This window comes from Chlamydotis macqueenii, chromosome 1, assembly GCF_036417535.1.
Source record: "Chlamydotis macqueenii isolate bChlMac1 chromosome 1, bChlMac1.mat, whole genome shotgun sequence".
Lineage (NCBI taxonomy): Eukaryota > Metazoa > Chordata > Aves > Otidiformes > Otididae > Chlamydotis > Chlamydotis macqueenii.
Window position 1 is genome coordinate 38,762,098 of NC_141556.1, and position 17,853 is coordinate 38,779,950.

Below are 17,853 nucleotides of genomic sequence, written 5' to 3' on the forward strand. Positions count from 1 at the left end.
GATTTTTATGCTTTACGGAGTTGGGACCAGTAGTCTGTGCAACTGCAAAAGTTTTGCATAAGTCTGAAAAGCTGTAATATTTTTGTCACCTACCACTCAGCCAGGTTTTCTGCAGCCAGGTTGATGCTGTTGAACTTGGTTACAGCTTCAGACTCTCCCTTTTTTTTTCCTTAAATTGTGTACCTCAGTTCCTCATGCATGGGATCACTGATGTTTATTGAACTATTTGCTACTGAGAAGATATTTGACATGTTTGTTTAATCCTGTTTGAAAATGAAAACTACCTTTTAAAAGTTTTGTAAAACTGAAAGTTGTATCAAACAAGTCATGACTCATTTCCTGCTATTTGTGAATAGGTGTTGATTACAAACAGAACAGTACTGTTGTAATTTTTATTTCTTTACTTAAAAACATTGTTTACTGCTGTGTGTAATAAGTTTAAGGAAGAAATAACCTGCCTGTAGCTGTTACATGGGGGATAGCTAATACTGGAGAGGCAGCAGGTAAGTAGTGTTCCATTGCATAGATATTTTAAATCTTAAAATAAAAAAGTAAATTTACAAACATTTTATGCAGGAACTAATATTTTACTCTGCATTGAAATAGATTTAAGGAGACTGTTGCTCTTTTTACACAGAGTGTAATTTTTCACTAGCGTATAGATTTCCATTGCTGGCAATGGAAATAGCAGGGAGGGAATAGCAGGGGGAAAATAAGTTACACTGAGCGATCATTGTGGTTTGAGAGATGAGGTCCCTGTATGAGCCCCTTATTTCTGCCTGTTCTCCAAATACTTAGTTTTAACTGATATATGTACTATGTTGCCATTTAGATAATACTCTCTTGTTATTGTGAGTTTCATTTGTTAGATTTTTTTTTTAAATGAAACAAAAAAATGTACAGAAAAAAATCCAAAGACCCTAATAGACACCAAAAAGGAATATGTCTAATGCACATCATGTATAACTGGATCTGTAGTAGAATTTTTACCAAGTTTTGTTTTATTAAACGCTACTGGCAATTTCCTGTGCATGCTCAGGAAATAGAAGTTTGATAATTTACTGACTGGTGATGATGCCATGATGGCTACTGCTCTGCTCTTTTGATATTCATCCAATTGTATTTCATCTCCTTTTGCTGATGAAAGGACAAAATAGTCTGTGAGAAAATACTTTATTTCTTTCAAATATTGATTTTTATAAGTAACATTGAAGATAATATCTTAAAGCTGTGTCCTTTATCTTGGAAAACAAAACCAACAAGTAATGACTTCGGGGTGGTCAGAAGTTGTTTTACTGGAGGTTTGTTTTTAAGTAGAGGATTTTTCTTAAAGTAGAACTTCTACTGGACTATTGTTTTGACAGGTCAAAAATAGTTCTTCAGAAGAAGAACATAGCATTTTGAAAATTGCACAGTCTTTTCCTCATTCTGTTTTTGCTTTCTGTGCCAATAATTTTAGTTCTGATTGCATTTTGAAAAAAGTTTGTTAGAACTTCTTCAAATTTTTATTTACAGTGGGTAGCTTGGATAGCTGTTCTTTTTGTGTTACACAAGACAGCTTATTCAATTTAGCTTTTTTTTTTTCCTCTTAAGGAGTGAGTGTTTTCTATTTTTATTCCTTTGAAATCAGTGAAGCTTAGTTTTTCTAATTGTATTTTTTTACCTGATTGGTTAGTTGCATACCCAAACCCTTGTAAATGTTTTCCTAGTTGTATGTGGATAATTGGAGGTTTAAATGTTGTATATACTGGTCATCTGTGTTTCTAGTAAAAATACATAGCATTCTTTATAGAAGTACTTAATTCCTGACTTCCTTTTCTTATCCATTTGCTCTCTGTGTACAGATTAAACAAACTTTGTTCCTATTATTATTTATAGACTTTTATATGTAGCCTCTTAAAGTTATCATTGGTTCTTGTGTCAACTGAGATACAGCCTTAAATTTCCTACCATGATGCTCATTGAGATACTGTTAGTCATGTAGATTCTAATATAAAACATGCATGTTTGACTGGTACTCTTCAGAGACCCAAGACACTAAATTCCTTCTGCATCGAAAGATAAACCCCTCAAGATCTTGAGAAGTGCAGGTCAATGCCTTTATACTTAAAGAAGATTGAATTATTTTGGAAATAAGTATTTTGAAGTAGGAACAAAGCAAGATGGGTTTGTTTATGATTTAAATTATTTTGGTAATTGACTGCATAAGTCTTAAAACATAATGGTTGCGGCATGCTAATTAGTCATGATGTTTATGCAGAAGTGTTGTCTCTTGCAACTGTAATGCCTTGCAATTAATATTGCAGACAGGCTGGGAGCGGGTGGGGATGTTGAAGTGGTTTTGGGGTTTTATTGTTTTTGTCCCCCTGAAATTAAGATCTGACATGCTATGTACTTTTAGATTCATTTTAGCTTTAGAGGATGAATTACTAAGGAGCAGTTTGGAGCGTAGAAGTTCCTCAGTTTGATGCTCTTGTGGGATTTTTTTTTTTTCCCCCCCATGTTGGAAAAAGTATGATAAAGCATTTCATTCTGTTTGTATATTATGCACTCGTTAGTTCTTTAATCCATTCTATAGCCTCACTTATTGCAGTGGGTTTTAGGTTCTGATATGACCTATCTCTCTGCTTAAATCTTTTAAAGCTTCTTTGGAAATACACTAGTTCTATTGAAGTCTCTTGAAAATAGTAAAGAGTATACCATTCATCCCACTGAAATGGAGCATTTAAGTTGTAAAAAAATCACCATCTCTTCAAACCATGTAATGTGATTTTACATGATTCAGTGCTAACACTTTGGAGTATATTCAAGTAATAGACTTTGGCCTCACCCTCTTGTATACTGTATTTTGTAATAGAAAATATTTTAATCTGTGCATATTATTACTATATTATGAAACAGACATTCCCTTGATCTTCAAATGTAAGAAAACGAGGAATGTGTGTGCTTTTATAAATACAAGTGATTGCAAATTCAGTTTCCTTACTACTGCGCAAGTCCTTTTTTAAAATTTAAAAAAAAAAAAAAAAGAAAAAAAAGAAAGGAAAAAAACACCAAGTGTTTTAAAGGTGAAATACATTCCTATTTGGTAAACCTTAACATTTTTATGACTATTACCAGCACTGCTGACTTTCTAAACAAATGGCTGGATTGTCTTCCTGTACCATTCCATTTCCTGATTCTCATTTTGCACAAGGATGTATGAGTAAACTGTTCAAGAAATGGTTTTGAAATACAGGAGGGGAGCTTGTCCAAGTTGGAATGCACAACTAGAATGCAAAATGTAAGGAAATGGATGTCTGTCAGAATGCCTGACTCCAAAGGATTTTATATGTATACTGAACAGTTTCCCGATAGCGGCAGGCCAAAGAGTCTGTTGAATACTTGAGTTTCTGGAGACCTATATTTCTCAACAAGGTAAGATGGTATCCTAGCAAATGCGGATTTTTAATACATTTTCAGCAGAGGTACTTAGTTGAGTTTAGGGATCATTTCATCTTTTTTAGATGTTTATACTTGAAATATTGCATAACTGTTAGCTTTCATGGGTTTCTTTTTTTCAGCCTTTAGGAGACTGTTAAGCAATTTGCTGTCCAACTTTTGTGTTGGTCTTAAACTGCAATAGTAGTTTACCTTGTATTGAAGAAATAAAGACCATTTTTATATTAAAAATACTTTTGTCTGTCTTCATTTCAGCTTGTCTAATATTTTTGCAGTGCTCACTATGTCAGAGTCTTTTCAAATATTCAGACATTAAGCGTGGATATTCTAACATAGTGGTAGCTAGATTTTGTGCTATAATTATTTCCGAATCTAGAAATAGTACTAGATCTTGTCCTTTTCATCTGGTCTTTAAAGACTTTGCAGACTTTAAAATGAGTGAGAAGTGCAGACTTCTTAAGCCAGCCTTTTTTTTTTTTTTTTTGTCAGACATTTTTCTGTAAAATGCAATGACCCATGTGTAATATGTCAACTGAAGAAAAAAGCAAAAGCCAACTATGTAAAGCAATTTCAGTCCCTTAAAATTACATTTTCAGAATCAAGTGTACTAATTTTCGGAGCTGTGAGCTTGCTATATGGGAGGCATTAAACCAGTCACGATAAACCTTTTTATTTTAATCTGTCTGCTTGAGTTGACTAAATCTGGCAAATTTAATAATTACAAAGCACGTATGTTAAACATGGCGGTGGTAAAACAGCTGTATGGCAGGTTGAACTGTTGTCAGCTCACCTTATGCAGACAGTCTAGTACCCATGACAGTATCCATCCTGTAATGATTTAAAAGTACTTTTGGCACTGTAGTTTCATGGTCAAATGTCTTACTCTGCGCCTAAATAAGAACATTGTATATGTAAAACACACACCTGTATGTTATATACAAAAAGTCATTAAAATTGCCATATTGTGCCATACTAATGGTGAACTTTTCATAATTCATACTATTTTTTTAAGTTCATTTACTGTAGCACAAAATGAGCTGTATCCATTGTACCATCTTAGATTGCTGGTACCATTTAGCAGTGTTGTTGGGTCCCACTTTTGTCTGTGATGAGCCTCCAGCATTTGGCAGTGATAAGATTATGTGACAATGCTGATTTTCATTTGGGAAAGAGTTTGTTTTTTTGTTTTTTTTTTTTCTTTTTTCCTGCCCTCTAATCTGTTATAGCTTCAAGAAGTCTGAATTGCAATCTTATTAGCTTGGAAAAACACAACATTCATTACTTTATTTAAGCATGTTTTTTGAACGAATGAAGGTGGGTGATTGTATACATCTGTGTAGAGGAAGCAAAATGCTCATTAGAAAATGATCCTGAATTTGTTTGGCTAGTGTTCTAAACCTGTAGTAACAAAAATAAGATTTGCTTACTCTAAAGGGCTCAAATTTTAATTTTTCAAAATAACAAGCAACAGGATAGGAAAACTGACTTGGCCACTGATTATTTACTGCACTGTCTGAATTTCACAGTTAAGCTGGGTTTTTAACTGGATGAGCATGGGCCTTCACTCGGATTCGTTGACCAAGCAAAGTTTTGGACAGCGGTGGGAAGGGAGTGTTGGGCTGCGGCTGGTGGGCTTCAAGGGACTCCAGGCTTCCTTCTGAGTGGAGCGCACAGGGTAAAGTCATTGCTAACTCTTTATTTTAAAATTACTCGTTGCAATTTTCGTCTAGGTTAGAGTGTTCAACAGTTCCTCTTGCTGAATGGGAGAGAATTGTAAAGCATCCTGTCCCAAAAAAACATAGGATGTACACTCTAAGATAAATACAGTGAGGATTCAGTAGTACATGACTGGATTTGTTGCGTGAGTGTTCAAGCACAGGTTGTCTAACCAGGATGCCAGATCATTGAGGTCTGATTTGAAATGGTATCAGAAGAACGAGGAAGGTAAGCGCTCTGAATATGGGTTGTTTTTTCTTTCCATGTAAGCTCTCTGGGGAAGATGTCATCCCTTGAATTGGAGACAATGTAATAATTTGATGATGTCTTTTCAGGAAAACAGTTTCTTGTTTACTTAAAAGAACCTTACATCTGACCTTTTGCAGTGTCCTCTCCATAGCAGCTGCAGATTGAAAGACCCAGAACCTGAGGTGAGCTGGAAGGAGAGATCCTGCTGGAATCCAGGCTTCAGGAGAATAATTATTGCTTGTTCTCTCACTCCATTGCCCAGCTATATAGAAACTGGTGCAGAAGCCTTCTCTCTGCCATCTCTTCATGAGGGCCAACTGGCTTCAGAAAAAGTTAACCCTTCCTGTCTACTCTATCCTCTGAGGGCTACAGGCTTTAAAAAACAAAACAAAACAAAAAAAAACCCCACAAAACAAAACACAAAAGCACTCCCACCAGGACAGGCACAGGTGCACTGGCTGAGTAGCTTCACTGTGTGCCACTTAATATTGACTGGCGGGTTTTTTGGAGGAGAGGGAGGTGGATGGCATTTGTGAGTTTTTGCAGGGGAGCCTAAAACAGTCACTTCTGTGAGCCGTGGGTTTTTATGCTAGCTGCAATTGAAGGGAGATTTCTAGACTGCAAGGTAGCTCTCGAGTTCTGGTGCAAATGTTCTGCTGCAGATACTGCAGCACAGGCAGTGGGACAGCAAAGTCCCCAGGATGTCTTGATGCAAGGAGAAAGTCTTCCCTTCTGCTACTGCACCCATTCTGACCCAGCCTCACTGCTGAGCTTTCTCTTGCAAAGCTGGCACCTTGCTGCATTTCCTGTCGATAGAGGAGCATTAGTGATTGGGGAGAGGTCTTAGTTTTTGAAATTTGTCTCTGTGGAAATGAAAGACACCTAAAAACCTGCTGGAAAGCAGACACTGAGTAAGTAGTTTGAAGTGTCCTTTTTAAACCCTGTTAAATTTGAGGAGGGGAGAGATACTCAGAGTATTAGTGCTGTTCTCTACCTTTTTATTCTCCCCTGGTTCGTCCTTCAAACCTTTTCATAATATTGCAGCTGGTCCAGGGGACATGGTAAACTGCAAAAAAAGAAGAGCAGCACAATGGAAATCAAGTTCCAAAATCAGCAGAGCAAAGTCTACGAAGCTGTGAAAGGTAAGTTTGTCCACTGCAGACTGAGCAGACGGGAGGTGTACATGTAGCTTATGATCACAAAGATCACTTTTTTACAAACATTATTACAGGAAAATCAGGTGCAGGCACCTGAGTGTCTTTATTCCGAGCTTACCCTGAAATCCTGGACTATAACAAATCATAACACGCCAGGAAAGGAAACACAGACATGATCATATAGGGGTCAGAACCTCTGTTTTGCATTGGGAATTAGCCGAGTCTTCCTGGAGGCCTGTAGCATCACCTTCTCAGAAGGAAGACAGTCAACTGAGAATTGTGTTTGCCAAGTTAACTTCTGTATTTTTCCACAGGTAACCGTCTGGTAGCATAGCATATTTGTAAAAGGAATGTGGTCTGCACACTCAACACCTCCGACGGTGGGTTGGGCATATCCTAAAATAGTTAAAGCATGACACATCTACCTGACTTTCTGAATGTATCTTGGCTAAGAACACAGGTTACTCTAAACAGTGAAGAATTTAATTTTAAAGAGTTGATGCTCATTCATGCTCTACAAGAGCAGGTAAGGCCGCTGCTGCTCAGAAGAGGAGCTGTGTAAGAGACACAGTTAACTGGGAGTGCAAGAGGAAGGTGGTGTGTTAGTTGCCTTAAATTTTTATCCATTTTACCTGTCAAAAGATACAAAAGCAAGTGATTGCTTCTGAAAAAGGTGAGTAAATGGCTGGAAATAGGGAGATAAGCCTGTTCCACATCCCAGTAAAAGTAACTTGTTGGGAGCTGTACAAGAGTGGCCTCTTTCTGTTGCTTCTCTAAAGGCTCTAAGTGAGTGTGACCTAAGAATGTGTTTCCTTTCTTCAACTGGAGATGAAAGGAGAGGTTTGCAAAAGAAACTGCAGAAGCAGTTTGATGGAGGGGCAGCACATTTATCTTCAAGGATGTTGCAAGAAGAGAGGTGCAGCGTTGTCACTGGGCTGAGGGAGGGAGAAGGGCCGGTGCTAACCAGACAGGTGGAACTTCGGTTGTTTTAAGTTCCGAGCTGGAAGTGAGTCAGAGAAGAAACTCTCCCTTTTCTTTCAACCACGTAACATAAGGTACAGTATTATAGAAAACATGCTGGTCAGTTCATGCTTTTAATGCTGAGATACAAAGTAGATGATGTTCAAAAGTGATCAAAAATTTTCTGTCTTTCTTATTTTTTTAGTACTCCTGGAAAGACGGCGTGAAAAACAATTGTAGACCATTTTTATTTCTAGAAATATAGATCTTTTTGCTGCAAGTAGAAGATTGCTATCCCTTTTAAATATCTGAGTCTGTTTATCCATCTCTGAACAATTTGCAAAAAACGATATTAGCACTCTGCTTCCCGTGAGACAGCAGTAATTCTTGTAAACCTCATGCTCTTTTTGTAAGTGGGAGATGGAAATAGAATTATTTGCAAGGAGTTTCCCAGTTTTACAGAAATGACATTTACACAGAAATGAATCCCTGTAAACAGATCTTTAAAAAAAAATATATATTTTGTTGAACACATTTTCCAAAACACTTGAATCTCCTTAGCACTGATACTCATTGACTAGATTTCCTCTTCTTGTCCTGCATATTTATGGTGAAGTCAGGTCTGTAAGTCTTCTGTCCCTCAAGGAAGGATTCAGTCAAAATAGCGCAGAGGTGCACAAGTGGTGTAAAGGGGTCTCCTCCTGCCATCTAGTGGCATGAAAAACTCTCTCCACTCCTCTTCACTTAATCTTGGGAATTGTTATGCCTGCCACTCTTGTTTGTCTAATTACTGTGATGTCCACACATTGGTTTATCCCACATATCCACCTCCTTATGAGTTATGAGCTTTGTCAGCAGAACTAGATGTGACAATCCTCAACTGTCCTGAATTGACAAAGATAGGATGGTAGTTGCTTCTTCCCCTTTTTCCACCAAATAAACAAGCTGGTGGGTTGTTGTGGTGTTTGTTGGGTTTTTTTTGGTTTTTTTTTGGTCCTTGCCTTTACACCTCATGAAAAAAATCCATGTTTCCTGCCTTATTTTCTGCATATTCTTTTGAATGCCTTTTGAGTGTGCTGCTGTTAAGTTCCTCTGCATGTCTTCCTGTATAATACATTTGGAGGGAAAGAAATACCTGAATACTCAGAAGCCTTTCTTTGACACTGCAAACACTGGAAGATACTGTCCACACAGGCAGAGAAGCTGTTGGCTGTAATCTAAACACATCTCCAAAATGCGGCAGAAGATGGGTGGGTTCCCGTGTGGAACAGGCAGCGTTTGCCTCTGACGGAGCAAGGAGCTTTGCGGAGTCACTGTATTTCAGAATGGTTAAACTGGTGCTTAAAACTGATCTCTAAAGCTCACTGGTATCCGCTTTCCCTGTTTAGCCAGCTACTTCTTTTTGACAGACAGGCAGCTACCTTGCCACCTCTTAAAATCTGCAGACTGTTCTTCACTTAAAAAATATGTGGCTCTGCCGGGATGTGTTACAGATCCGCATTGGTGTGAGGGGATGAAAACCGACCATTCATCCCAAACAGAATCCTTATTCATGGGTCAAGCTGCAAGGGACTTGGGCTCCCACCTCAAAAAGTTAATTGGACCCTACACATAATTAAAACTCTAGTTCTCGCTTTTGTAAATCATTTAGCCTGGAATCTTTGCAAGATGTATGTCCACAGTCCACATTTTCTCAAAGACCCGTAGTGTAAGGGTAAGGAAAATGGTGAATGGTGTAGAATGGCCAACAGAGCCCTGCAGAAGAAACTGTTGAAAATAATGTCTAAATTGTGTGGTGGGTGGTTCTTCTTCTTTTTTTTTTTTTTTTTTTTTAAAAATATGTAAAGTACTTTGAATTAAAAGGGTCAGAGAAGGCCAGTGTTTTATTAGCAGCTATAAAACCAGATGAGAGTGATTAGCCTTTTTCTCTGCAAGAAAAGCTGTATTTTGAACTTCTCTGTGTAAGTATAAATTCTCCAGAATGATTAAAGCTATTTGCTGGCTGGCTTCCATCTCAGCCGGAGTCCAGGAAAATTTTCATGGTGTTTCTTTCACAGTGGTAACAGTATGATACTTCAGAAAAATAACTTTTTTTTTTTTTTTCTGTCATGTGGGAGCCCTACTGTGCCCTCCTAATTTTAAGTCATCCCCTGACTGCTCCATTTAGTTATTTATAATGTAAAAAACACCGTAATTTTATGCCATTTACTCAAAATTAATTTAAAAAAAACCTCTTAAACTCTACATTATCACCTCCTTCAGCATTTTTTGTTATAATTACAGCAATAAGTAGCTTGGATTTTTAACTGTGAGGGGCTTGAGTGCATTACTGAAGAAGGAGGGAAAGTTTCAAAAAATGCAAGTTTTTATTTAGAAAACTGGCAAGTTGCCAAAACAACAACAACAAAAAAGAGGCATTACCACCAAGTTAAATTAATAGTCTGTTAAAACCCTTGGGGCTAGCAAGAGGGACAGCAGTATAGTGTTCATTGCCGGAGCCAGGTTTGTGCTACCTCCAGCTGCACCTAATCCTTGGAGCAGGAGGTCTCTTCCCTCACTCCGACTTGTCCTTTCCAGGACTGGAAGAAGTTTGAGGAAAGTCTTATATCACACATGTGGAACGTCAGCTGCTGTGAGATTGTATGTAAGGCCCTGACGGAGAATAAAAATGTTCCCACCTCTTTTTAACTTGGAAAAAAAGAGGCAAATTTAATTCCAGAATTGGAATTAAATCTTGGATTGGCCTAACCTGGGTAAGGACACCGAGGCACGCGGTAATTTTGCTCAGAGTCTGGAGTTGGAACTTGTTCTTTATTTATGGCATGTGCCGGTATCTGTGTGTGGCTGGCAGGTGAAGGACTCTGCTTAGTAAGGAGCAGACAGCTGCCTGTACGTTGCCCGTTTCTTTCACAACAGCTGCATATGATAAAGCTTCACCTAAACTGCACACTTGGGCGGAGGCTGAGCTCAACAGTTACATCACTGTGGCAGATCACGTGTAGCAGCCCCCCCAAAAAAGGTTGGCAGAAGCAGGTTCAGCACCTGTGTCCTTCAGGGCACTCCCAGCCCTTTGCTTATAGGCAGGAACCTGGGTAACACGATCTAGTTCAAACGATCCCAGCCATTTCCAGTCCTTCCTACGTCATCTGGTAGGAAGGAGAGATTTTTTTCATTCCACTTTTGTTCCTACAAAGGTTTTCCCCCGTAGCTGGCCGTATGCCACAACCTACTTGTGACTCTAGAAGTGTCTGCTTTGAAGGCTGCCCCCCATTTGAGTCGATTTCCTTTATTTCAGTAGGCACAGAGCATGCGTCCAGTGCCAGTTTCTCCAGTTTTGCCACTTCTTTTCTTTCTCTTTTTTTTTTTTTTTAAATGTGTTTTCATACTGGTAACAACATTGAACATTCAGACAATGAATCCATTAATCTCTTGGCAATCAAATCTTTGCATAAGGTTTTAAAAAAAAAAACAACCACCCAACAACTTATTTATTTTTCATTCTCCCATAACAGTCTTCTCTATGACAAGTCATGCTCGACATGGCAGATTAAAGATAAGAGGGGCTGGGAGAGGGGTGGATGCCTTTCAGCCTACTTCATTGCAGGGCCACAGGAGAAAGTGAAGTAGCAACACAGGATGGGAAGATGTCGCCTGGGATATGAAGTTCAGTCCCCTCCTGGGGCAGCTAACCATGTCTTGTAACCCCTTCTGAGATTCATCTTAAGACTAGATGGGGTCTGCCTGGGGTTTTTGCTCCTGCTTTTCCTATAGGAAAGCTGTCCTGCTGTTCCCCTGCTCCAGTGGTTACAAACCTTCCAAGTCACTGCCTGAAATTCTTCTTGGCCAGATTATATTCATTTGATTTTGTCCAAATATTGTTATTGTTATTTCCCTTTCCATTGTACTTCACCCCTTAAGGCATTCACAACAACTAGTTAATACTTTATCCGTCTTTATTTTGGTAAATTTGTTTTAAGAGGGTGGTTCTCTTCTTTGGGACAGATGAGTTACACCCACTTGCCCCGTTCTTCCATGTTTGCCTTTCAGTTAATTTTTCCTGTAACAGCAGAGGGTATATATCCCTCTAACAGAAACACACGTGCTATTCCAGATGGGGTCTTAACAGGGTTTGTATGATTGCATTAACATTTAGTTCATTTACTGAAATTACCTTCCATGCTGCAGCCTCCTGTAGACCCTGTCATCAATGGGGGTGTGTAGTCTTGTCAGATATTTACAGTAGATTTTTTTTTTTTTGTCTCAGCAGAGCCCCTAGGTGCTTTGATGCTTTTAAATTCTGTTCTGTTTCTACTACACCATTTTCTAGATCATTCAGTTGTTCCTATATAAAATCCTTGTTGACCTCTGCTCCTTCTAACTTTGTGTCCTAAACAAATACCAGCCTATTTTTATGTTGTCTTTAGCGGCCATTTAATTTTTCAATCTCTTTTCTTCCCGTTAGTTGATACCACTGGAACTAGAGTTGCTGCAGTTTTGTGACAAAAGATGTCTGGCTGAAAGCCGCGTGCCCCTTGCTATTCCTACCAGTTTGTCTTAGCAGTTGGAGTCATTCCTGAAATACTACAGAGGAACATCCTTGTCGACGAGTTTGTGCATTTTATTGCTCCTGCTATATGGTTACTTTGAAATAACATAGACGCTCTAATAGATTTTGTTGGGGTTTCCAGCGCGTCTCCGTCCTTCACAAAGCTTGTTTAAGGTCTCATTCTTCTTTGTTCCGCTGTTGCCCAGGGAGGCTGTGGAGCCTCCACCCTTGGAGATATTCAGAAATCATCTGGATGTGGTCCTGGGCAAGTGGCTGTAGCAGAGGAGTCTGTCTGGGCAGAGGAGTTGGAGCAGATGGCCTCTGGAGGTCCATTCCCACCTCAGCCATTCTGTGATACCCTAAAGTTCCAAGCGTGGCTTCAAGTACCCCATTTGCTACTTGGCAGTAAAACAAGCAGATCAGCCAGAGTTGATACATCTGCAGCTGGCAGACCACCACTGGCAGGGGAATGAGACAGTAACAGTGAAGATTTATCTTTGGCCAACACAGCCATGCATTTCAGACCTGGTATTTAGAAATGCCAATTGTGGATTGCAAGACAGGAGTTTCTTAAGATTTCTGTTTCTTCCTTGTTGGTGATAGCATAGTTGTGGTTACTAGAGTCAACTTGTGAGTAAGAGGATAAAAATAATGAAGATAACAAATGTAAATTTGAAGACTGGAAAGATTTTAGTTGCATTTATCATGAAGAGATTGAGATCTTTAGTGCATAGCTACGGTATTTAGGTGTCCCTTTGCCTAGTTACTCACTGCCCTCAGCAGAGGTCAAATAAGAACCCAGGTCTCCCAGGCCACTTGATTGACTACGAGGCAATACTCAAAAAGGAGAAAACAAGTGCAATTTGCAGTTGTTGAAGTGAACTAGCTGATTTCATGATGCAGTCAGTATCATCAAGGGGCTTAATGTGGAAGATGGAGTCTAGGAGTAGTGTTAAAAGCTGCTATTCTCTAACAACTGTGTTTTGAAATGAGACACTGTGAAAAGCTGGTCTCTAAAAGATGTTGCTGAACACGACAGAGACGATTTTCCAGCCCCCCTATCAAAGCGCCTGCAATTCCCCATACAAAGCTGCCCTAGCAAAGCAAATCAAGTAAGATCGTAAGCAGGCATACTGCTTCTTGCCAACACTTTCCTTCTGAAATGAATTGAGCAGATCTGAATTTTGAAGTCTAGTAAAAAGTAACCAGCTTTGAATGTGATTAAAAAGTAGAGCTGCTTGTGGTAGTTCAGCTTTCTTATGCCCACTGAAAAAAAACCTCTGCAAGCTGAACCTCAAGGCTCCAGATTAGCTGCAAGCCCCACTTCTCTGCATTAATTCCACTATCAAAACATGAACCATAGGTAGGTGCTGGTGGGTAGTGCAGAGGGGTTTTCCTTCTTCACTACTTGGGGAGATCGTAGATGAGAGTTGATTCCTCACTGGTGTTAAGGAGGCTGCATGTGCTTCTTCCTCCCCTCCTACTGCGTGATGCTCCATCTCACTTGCTCTGCAGCCCCCTTGCACCGCGAGCCCTGATAAACCCAGCATCGCTCCCGAAGCCGTGTAAGGACACGCAGCAAGCAGCATGATGAGGCTGCTTATATCGATACGCAAATGATGTACTGCCATACTTCAGCACTTGACTAGAAAAAAACACCTTTGCAGAGCCAGAGGATAACAGTAATTAAGCCAACTAAAGCTTCTCTATCTTCTAAGGCTATTTTTGTTGAGTTGTTAATGGTGATAGATTTATGATGAGCAGTAACTGTGCAGTAAGACCAGGACTTTAATAATAATTTAATAATAAACCTCAGTAGCAGAGCTTAGATAGCCAACTCCCTCTTCAGTAGGTATTGTGACAGAATTTAAACAAAATTCTTCTGAGATAATGTTACTCTGTCCTCCTGTGCCTTTCCACATTGTATAAGAAATTTTACAATTTTGGAGTGATGTTTTAAGTATTGGGGAAATGCCCATGTACTGAAGAGGCTGCGTTTCTGGTTACCAAAAGGGGATGGGAGAAGGTTAAGAGACAAGTGCAGGAGAGCCTATGGTCTCTGAAGAGGCTGTGTGCACTACCCTGGCAACATTAAGTTTTGGCTAATCCTTGCATTTTGCCTCCTACCCCTGGCTGCTGTGGGGAAGGTCTAGGAGAGGTGTGAGGTGGTAGCAGCTATGAAGCATCTTGGACTGAATAACTTCTGAGGACACAGCCTGGGATTCTGTAAGTCTCCACTCGTGACTTCCAGGGTGCATGTGGGGTGGGAATTTCTATTTAACAAGCTTTGTTAAATTGAGCAGGTCTACCAGAACGCCGGAGTTTAGAGGTTAGGTTCCCACTGGCTTTGTCCATCTCTGCTGGCACAGACTGCAGGTATTATCTACAGCTTTTCTCTTTACCTTCACGTTCCCTGCCGCTCCTCCAGAGTCTAGTAGAGCTACGATCATCAGGAAGCTTTTCCCAGAAGCAGCCTGTCTCATCATACCTCCCCAGTTCCTAACTGCGCTGTTTTTACTTGCTGCGGTTCCTTCTGCCTGCAGTGGCTGTGCTGTTGGAGCGGGGCACAGCCCACCCGCTCGTCCACATCCCATGAGATGCGTGTGCAGCTGGGCCACCCGCACTCCTACAGGCAGGAACCAGCAAAGAAACAAGGTTATCTTTGGCAGGAGTTTTTTTTTTGGCCGTTCCCAATGTCTGCATTTTCTCCCTTAGGGCAGTAACGGTGGTGAGAGGGCCCCAGCACTGCGCTGGTTTCCCACGTTTCCTTTGTGAAATCTTATTTGTGCTTCATTTCTGTCCTGGCGAAGGCCAGCAGTGATTAACTGTTCAGAACCACTGCATAAATTGGACGTGGTAGTATTTTCCTCTGTTGGTTTTTTTTTTTTTTTGTGGAAAAATATATTGGGCTTGATTCATGCTTTGATATATAGAGAGCGATGTACAGAAGCATACTGGGATTTATTTACAAGAGTAGAAATCCTGTGTTTGGGTTTTCCAAGGACACTTTCGAAGTTAAGATATTGCATGTTTTTCATATTTGGCTGGATTAAAGAATAAAAGAACCACCCGCCCCCCCCATCATGTGCATTCCTGATACAATAATCTTTTTGATTTTCTGTATCAGAAACACGGGTCTTACAGACCAACAGCTGGTGGTGGTGCAATGGTGGCAGGACCTCAAGGGCCACGCATGTGTGCAATGTCCCCCGCTCAGGTGAGCTCAGTTTCTACAAGTGGTGCTGTGATGGGCTGCCCCTCTGTATTCCTGTTGCAAATAGATTCGCAAAGGCTGGTCACAGCCCTGTCTTTAAAAAACAAAGCAGAACAACACTCAAGCACACTTGCATCCCTTTCCAAAGGGAGATCTGCAGGGCCATCATGCGCACGTGGGAGGAAAAGGTTTCTTTACAGCAGGAGCTGCATTGTTCCCCTTTTTGCCTCTCTTAATATTTCCAGAGTAAAGATGTTTCTATAGAAGCTGTTTGTTAATTAGAAGTTACACTAACCTCAGGAAATTTAATTTTTCTTTGAAGACAGTGAGTGTTTCACCACTTGCAAAAGACCGGCCCATGTGCCACTCTTGCCAACTTGCTTCGTTTTAACAAGAAGAGCTGTAACACTTCAGAGCTGAGCAGCACTGTCCATGTGAGATCTAGTTCACACAAGGAACGAGGTTGGGAAATTTTGCTTCCCAGGAGTGGGTTAGGCATGGTGTTCCCCATCTTTTTGTTTGCCAGGAGCCCCGGCACATGCTTTTGGGGAGCAACAGGAGGGGGAGCTCTGGAGAGTGGTTTGCAGGTAGGGTCTGGCCATGGATCCCTGGAGGAGTCTCCCGAGTTCCCCAGTCCATCGTGGGAATGGACAGAGTTGGGCTGACCAGAGGGTGCAGCTGGGGCACAGAGCAGAGCAGCCCTTCAGACTCATCTCCTCCGGAAATGGAGAAATTAACTACCCTTCGTCCAGCACAGCCCCCCACGTGTGACCCTGCTTAGGGGCCAGATGGGCAGTGCCCTGGTGTCACCAGCAGTTCAGAGAGAGCTGGTGGGCTTCTTCAGAGACACAGTGCAAACCCACCTCAATGTGGATCTCTGGCTTCACACAGCCCAACAGCCCGGCACACTCCCTGCCCCAAAGTGAATCAATAATGAAAAGTAACGTCAGAGACTCTTCAGGCCTGCCACTTCTGGTAATTAACATGGTTTCAAGGGTCACCTGTCCTCTGCTGCTATTTGGAGTACTGTGCGAAGATGACTGCCTTCCTACAAGAACAAGGAAACATTTTGATCATATATTCTGTTACATTTAGCTGTGCTAGAAAGCAACATAAATAACGGGCCCTGCTAAGCCAGCTTGTTTTGATGCAGACAAGGACTGCCCACGCAAGTCACTCACACCTAAGCAGGATGAAACGCTGTCAGTGAATTTTTAATACTATGCTCACTCAAAGAACCGTCAGCTGTACAGAACAAACAACATGGAAATGACTGGACCCTCTCCTTCTCAAGTCTTTATATATATGTTTTTTTAATTATAGGTGTTACTTGCATACATTTGAACCAGAGGCATAACTCGTTCGCTTGCAGTGATAAGCCTTCTGCTGTGCTACAGCAGAAATGAATAGTTATCTACCACGAAAACCAACTGACAACGCAGTTATTTACCCATGGACAAAGGAGCATAGTTGCAGATTAACCTTAAAATGGTTGCAGAAACTAGTTTGTTGTCACCCTAGTAGCCTCATTCTGCATTTTAAGTTTGCCTTCCAAAGATTAATGCATGAAATACAGCATCTTCTTGCAGCCAGTTTATTTTGCATAATTTGTGGACTTGCTTCACTGGATTTATTCTGCTTGTACTCTGTCAATTGAAAGCTGCCAGAGGACAGTTCTTTGCTTTTCCTTAGAAAATAGGAAGAGAAGAACACAGAAACGGCCACATCTCAGCCTTTTGGTTCTTGTTGTCTAGAAGACAACAGGATGATGTCTTGGAATGGGTTGCCTGGAGAGGTGGTGGATGCCCCATCCCTGGAAACATTCAAGGCCAGGTTGGACGAGGCTCTGAGCAACCTGATCGGGTTGGAGATGTCCCTGTTCCTTGCAGGGGGGTTGGACTGGATGACCTTTGAAGGTCCCTCCCAACCCAAACTATTCTATGAATCTATGATCCTGTATATTCTACAGCCACACAAAGACTTCTGGAGCAGTCACCCCATGGACTGAACATTTTGAAGTTCAGAGTGGCTGTCCAAGTTTTAGCATGCTTGCCACTTTCCTTTTTCTCCTTTTTTGTGTGTGTGTGTGTGTGTTTTATACACTTTTTCCCTCCCACGATGTCTGTTGCATCAGCACACACCGTACCCTCGCTGGGGCTGCTCCGTGCCGGCTGTCCCACCTAACCGGGCGCCCTGGGGAACGCCACCTAAGAAAACCGGTGAACACCGACACAGGCTAGCTGAGGGTGCATTTGGAGGCTATGGAAGTAAAAATATGAGAAGAAGAAAAAATATGGACGTTAATTCCCGGTTTCCTTTTTCAAGCACTGCTGGGGGCAGACAGAACAGCACCCGTGGCCTGCACACGGAGGGCTGCAGCAGCCCTTCGCACACACGTTACATTTCAACACACAGCGTGGAGGAGGACGGGTCGCACAGCTGCGGCACCTGCCGCGTTCCCAAAACCACGGAGGGGACCAGACGCCTCACACCGCCCGGGCCCGGCCAGGCTCCCCCGCCTCAGAGCCCGCCCCCCCGCGCCGCCGTGACGCCAGCGCGTCGCCGCCGCC

The 17,853-nt window shown here is 41.3% G+C and overlaps 1 protein-coding gene across 1 annotated transcript; it reads left to right on the plus strand.

The window, feature by feature from the left end:
• Positions 1-6,496: 6,496 nt before the first annotated feature.
• On the plus strand, positions 6,497-15,710 carry LYZ (lysozyme). Its single transcript, XM_086739955.1, is given in 3 exon segments — positions 6,497-6,548; positions 14,137-14,295; positions 15,185-15,710. Coding segments are annotated over 3 exon segments (546 nt in total). The 3' UTR covers positions 15,520-15,710.
• Positions 15,711-17,853: the final 2,143 nt, after the last annotated feature.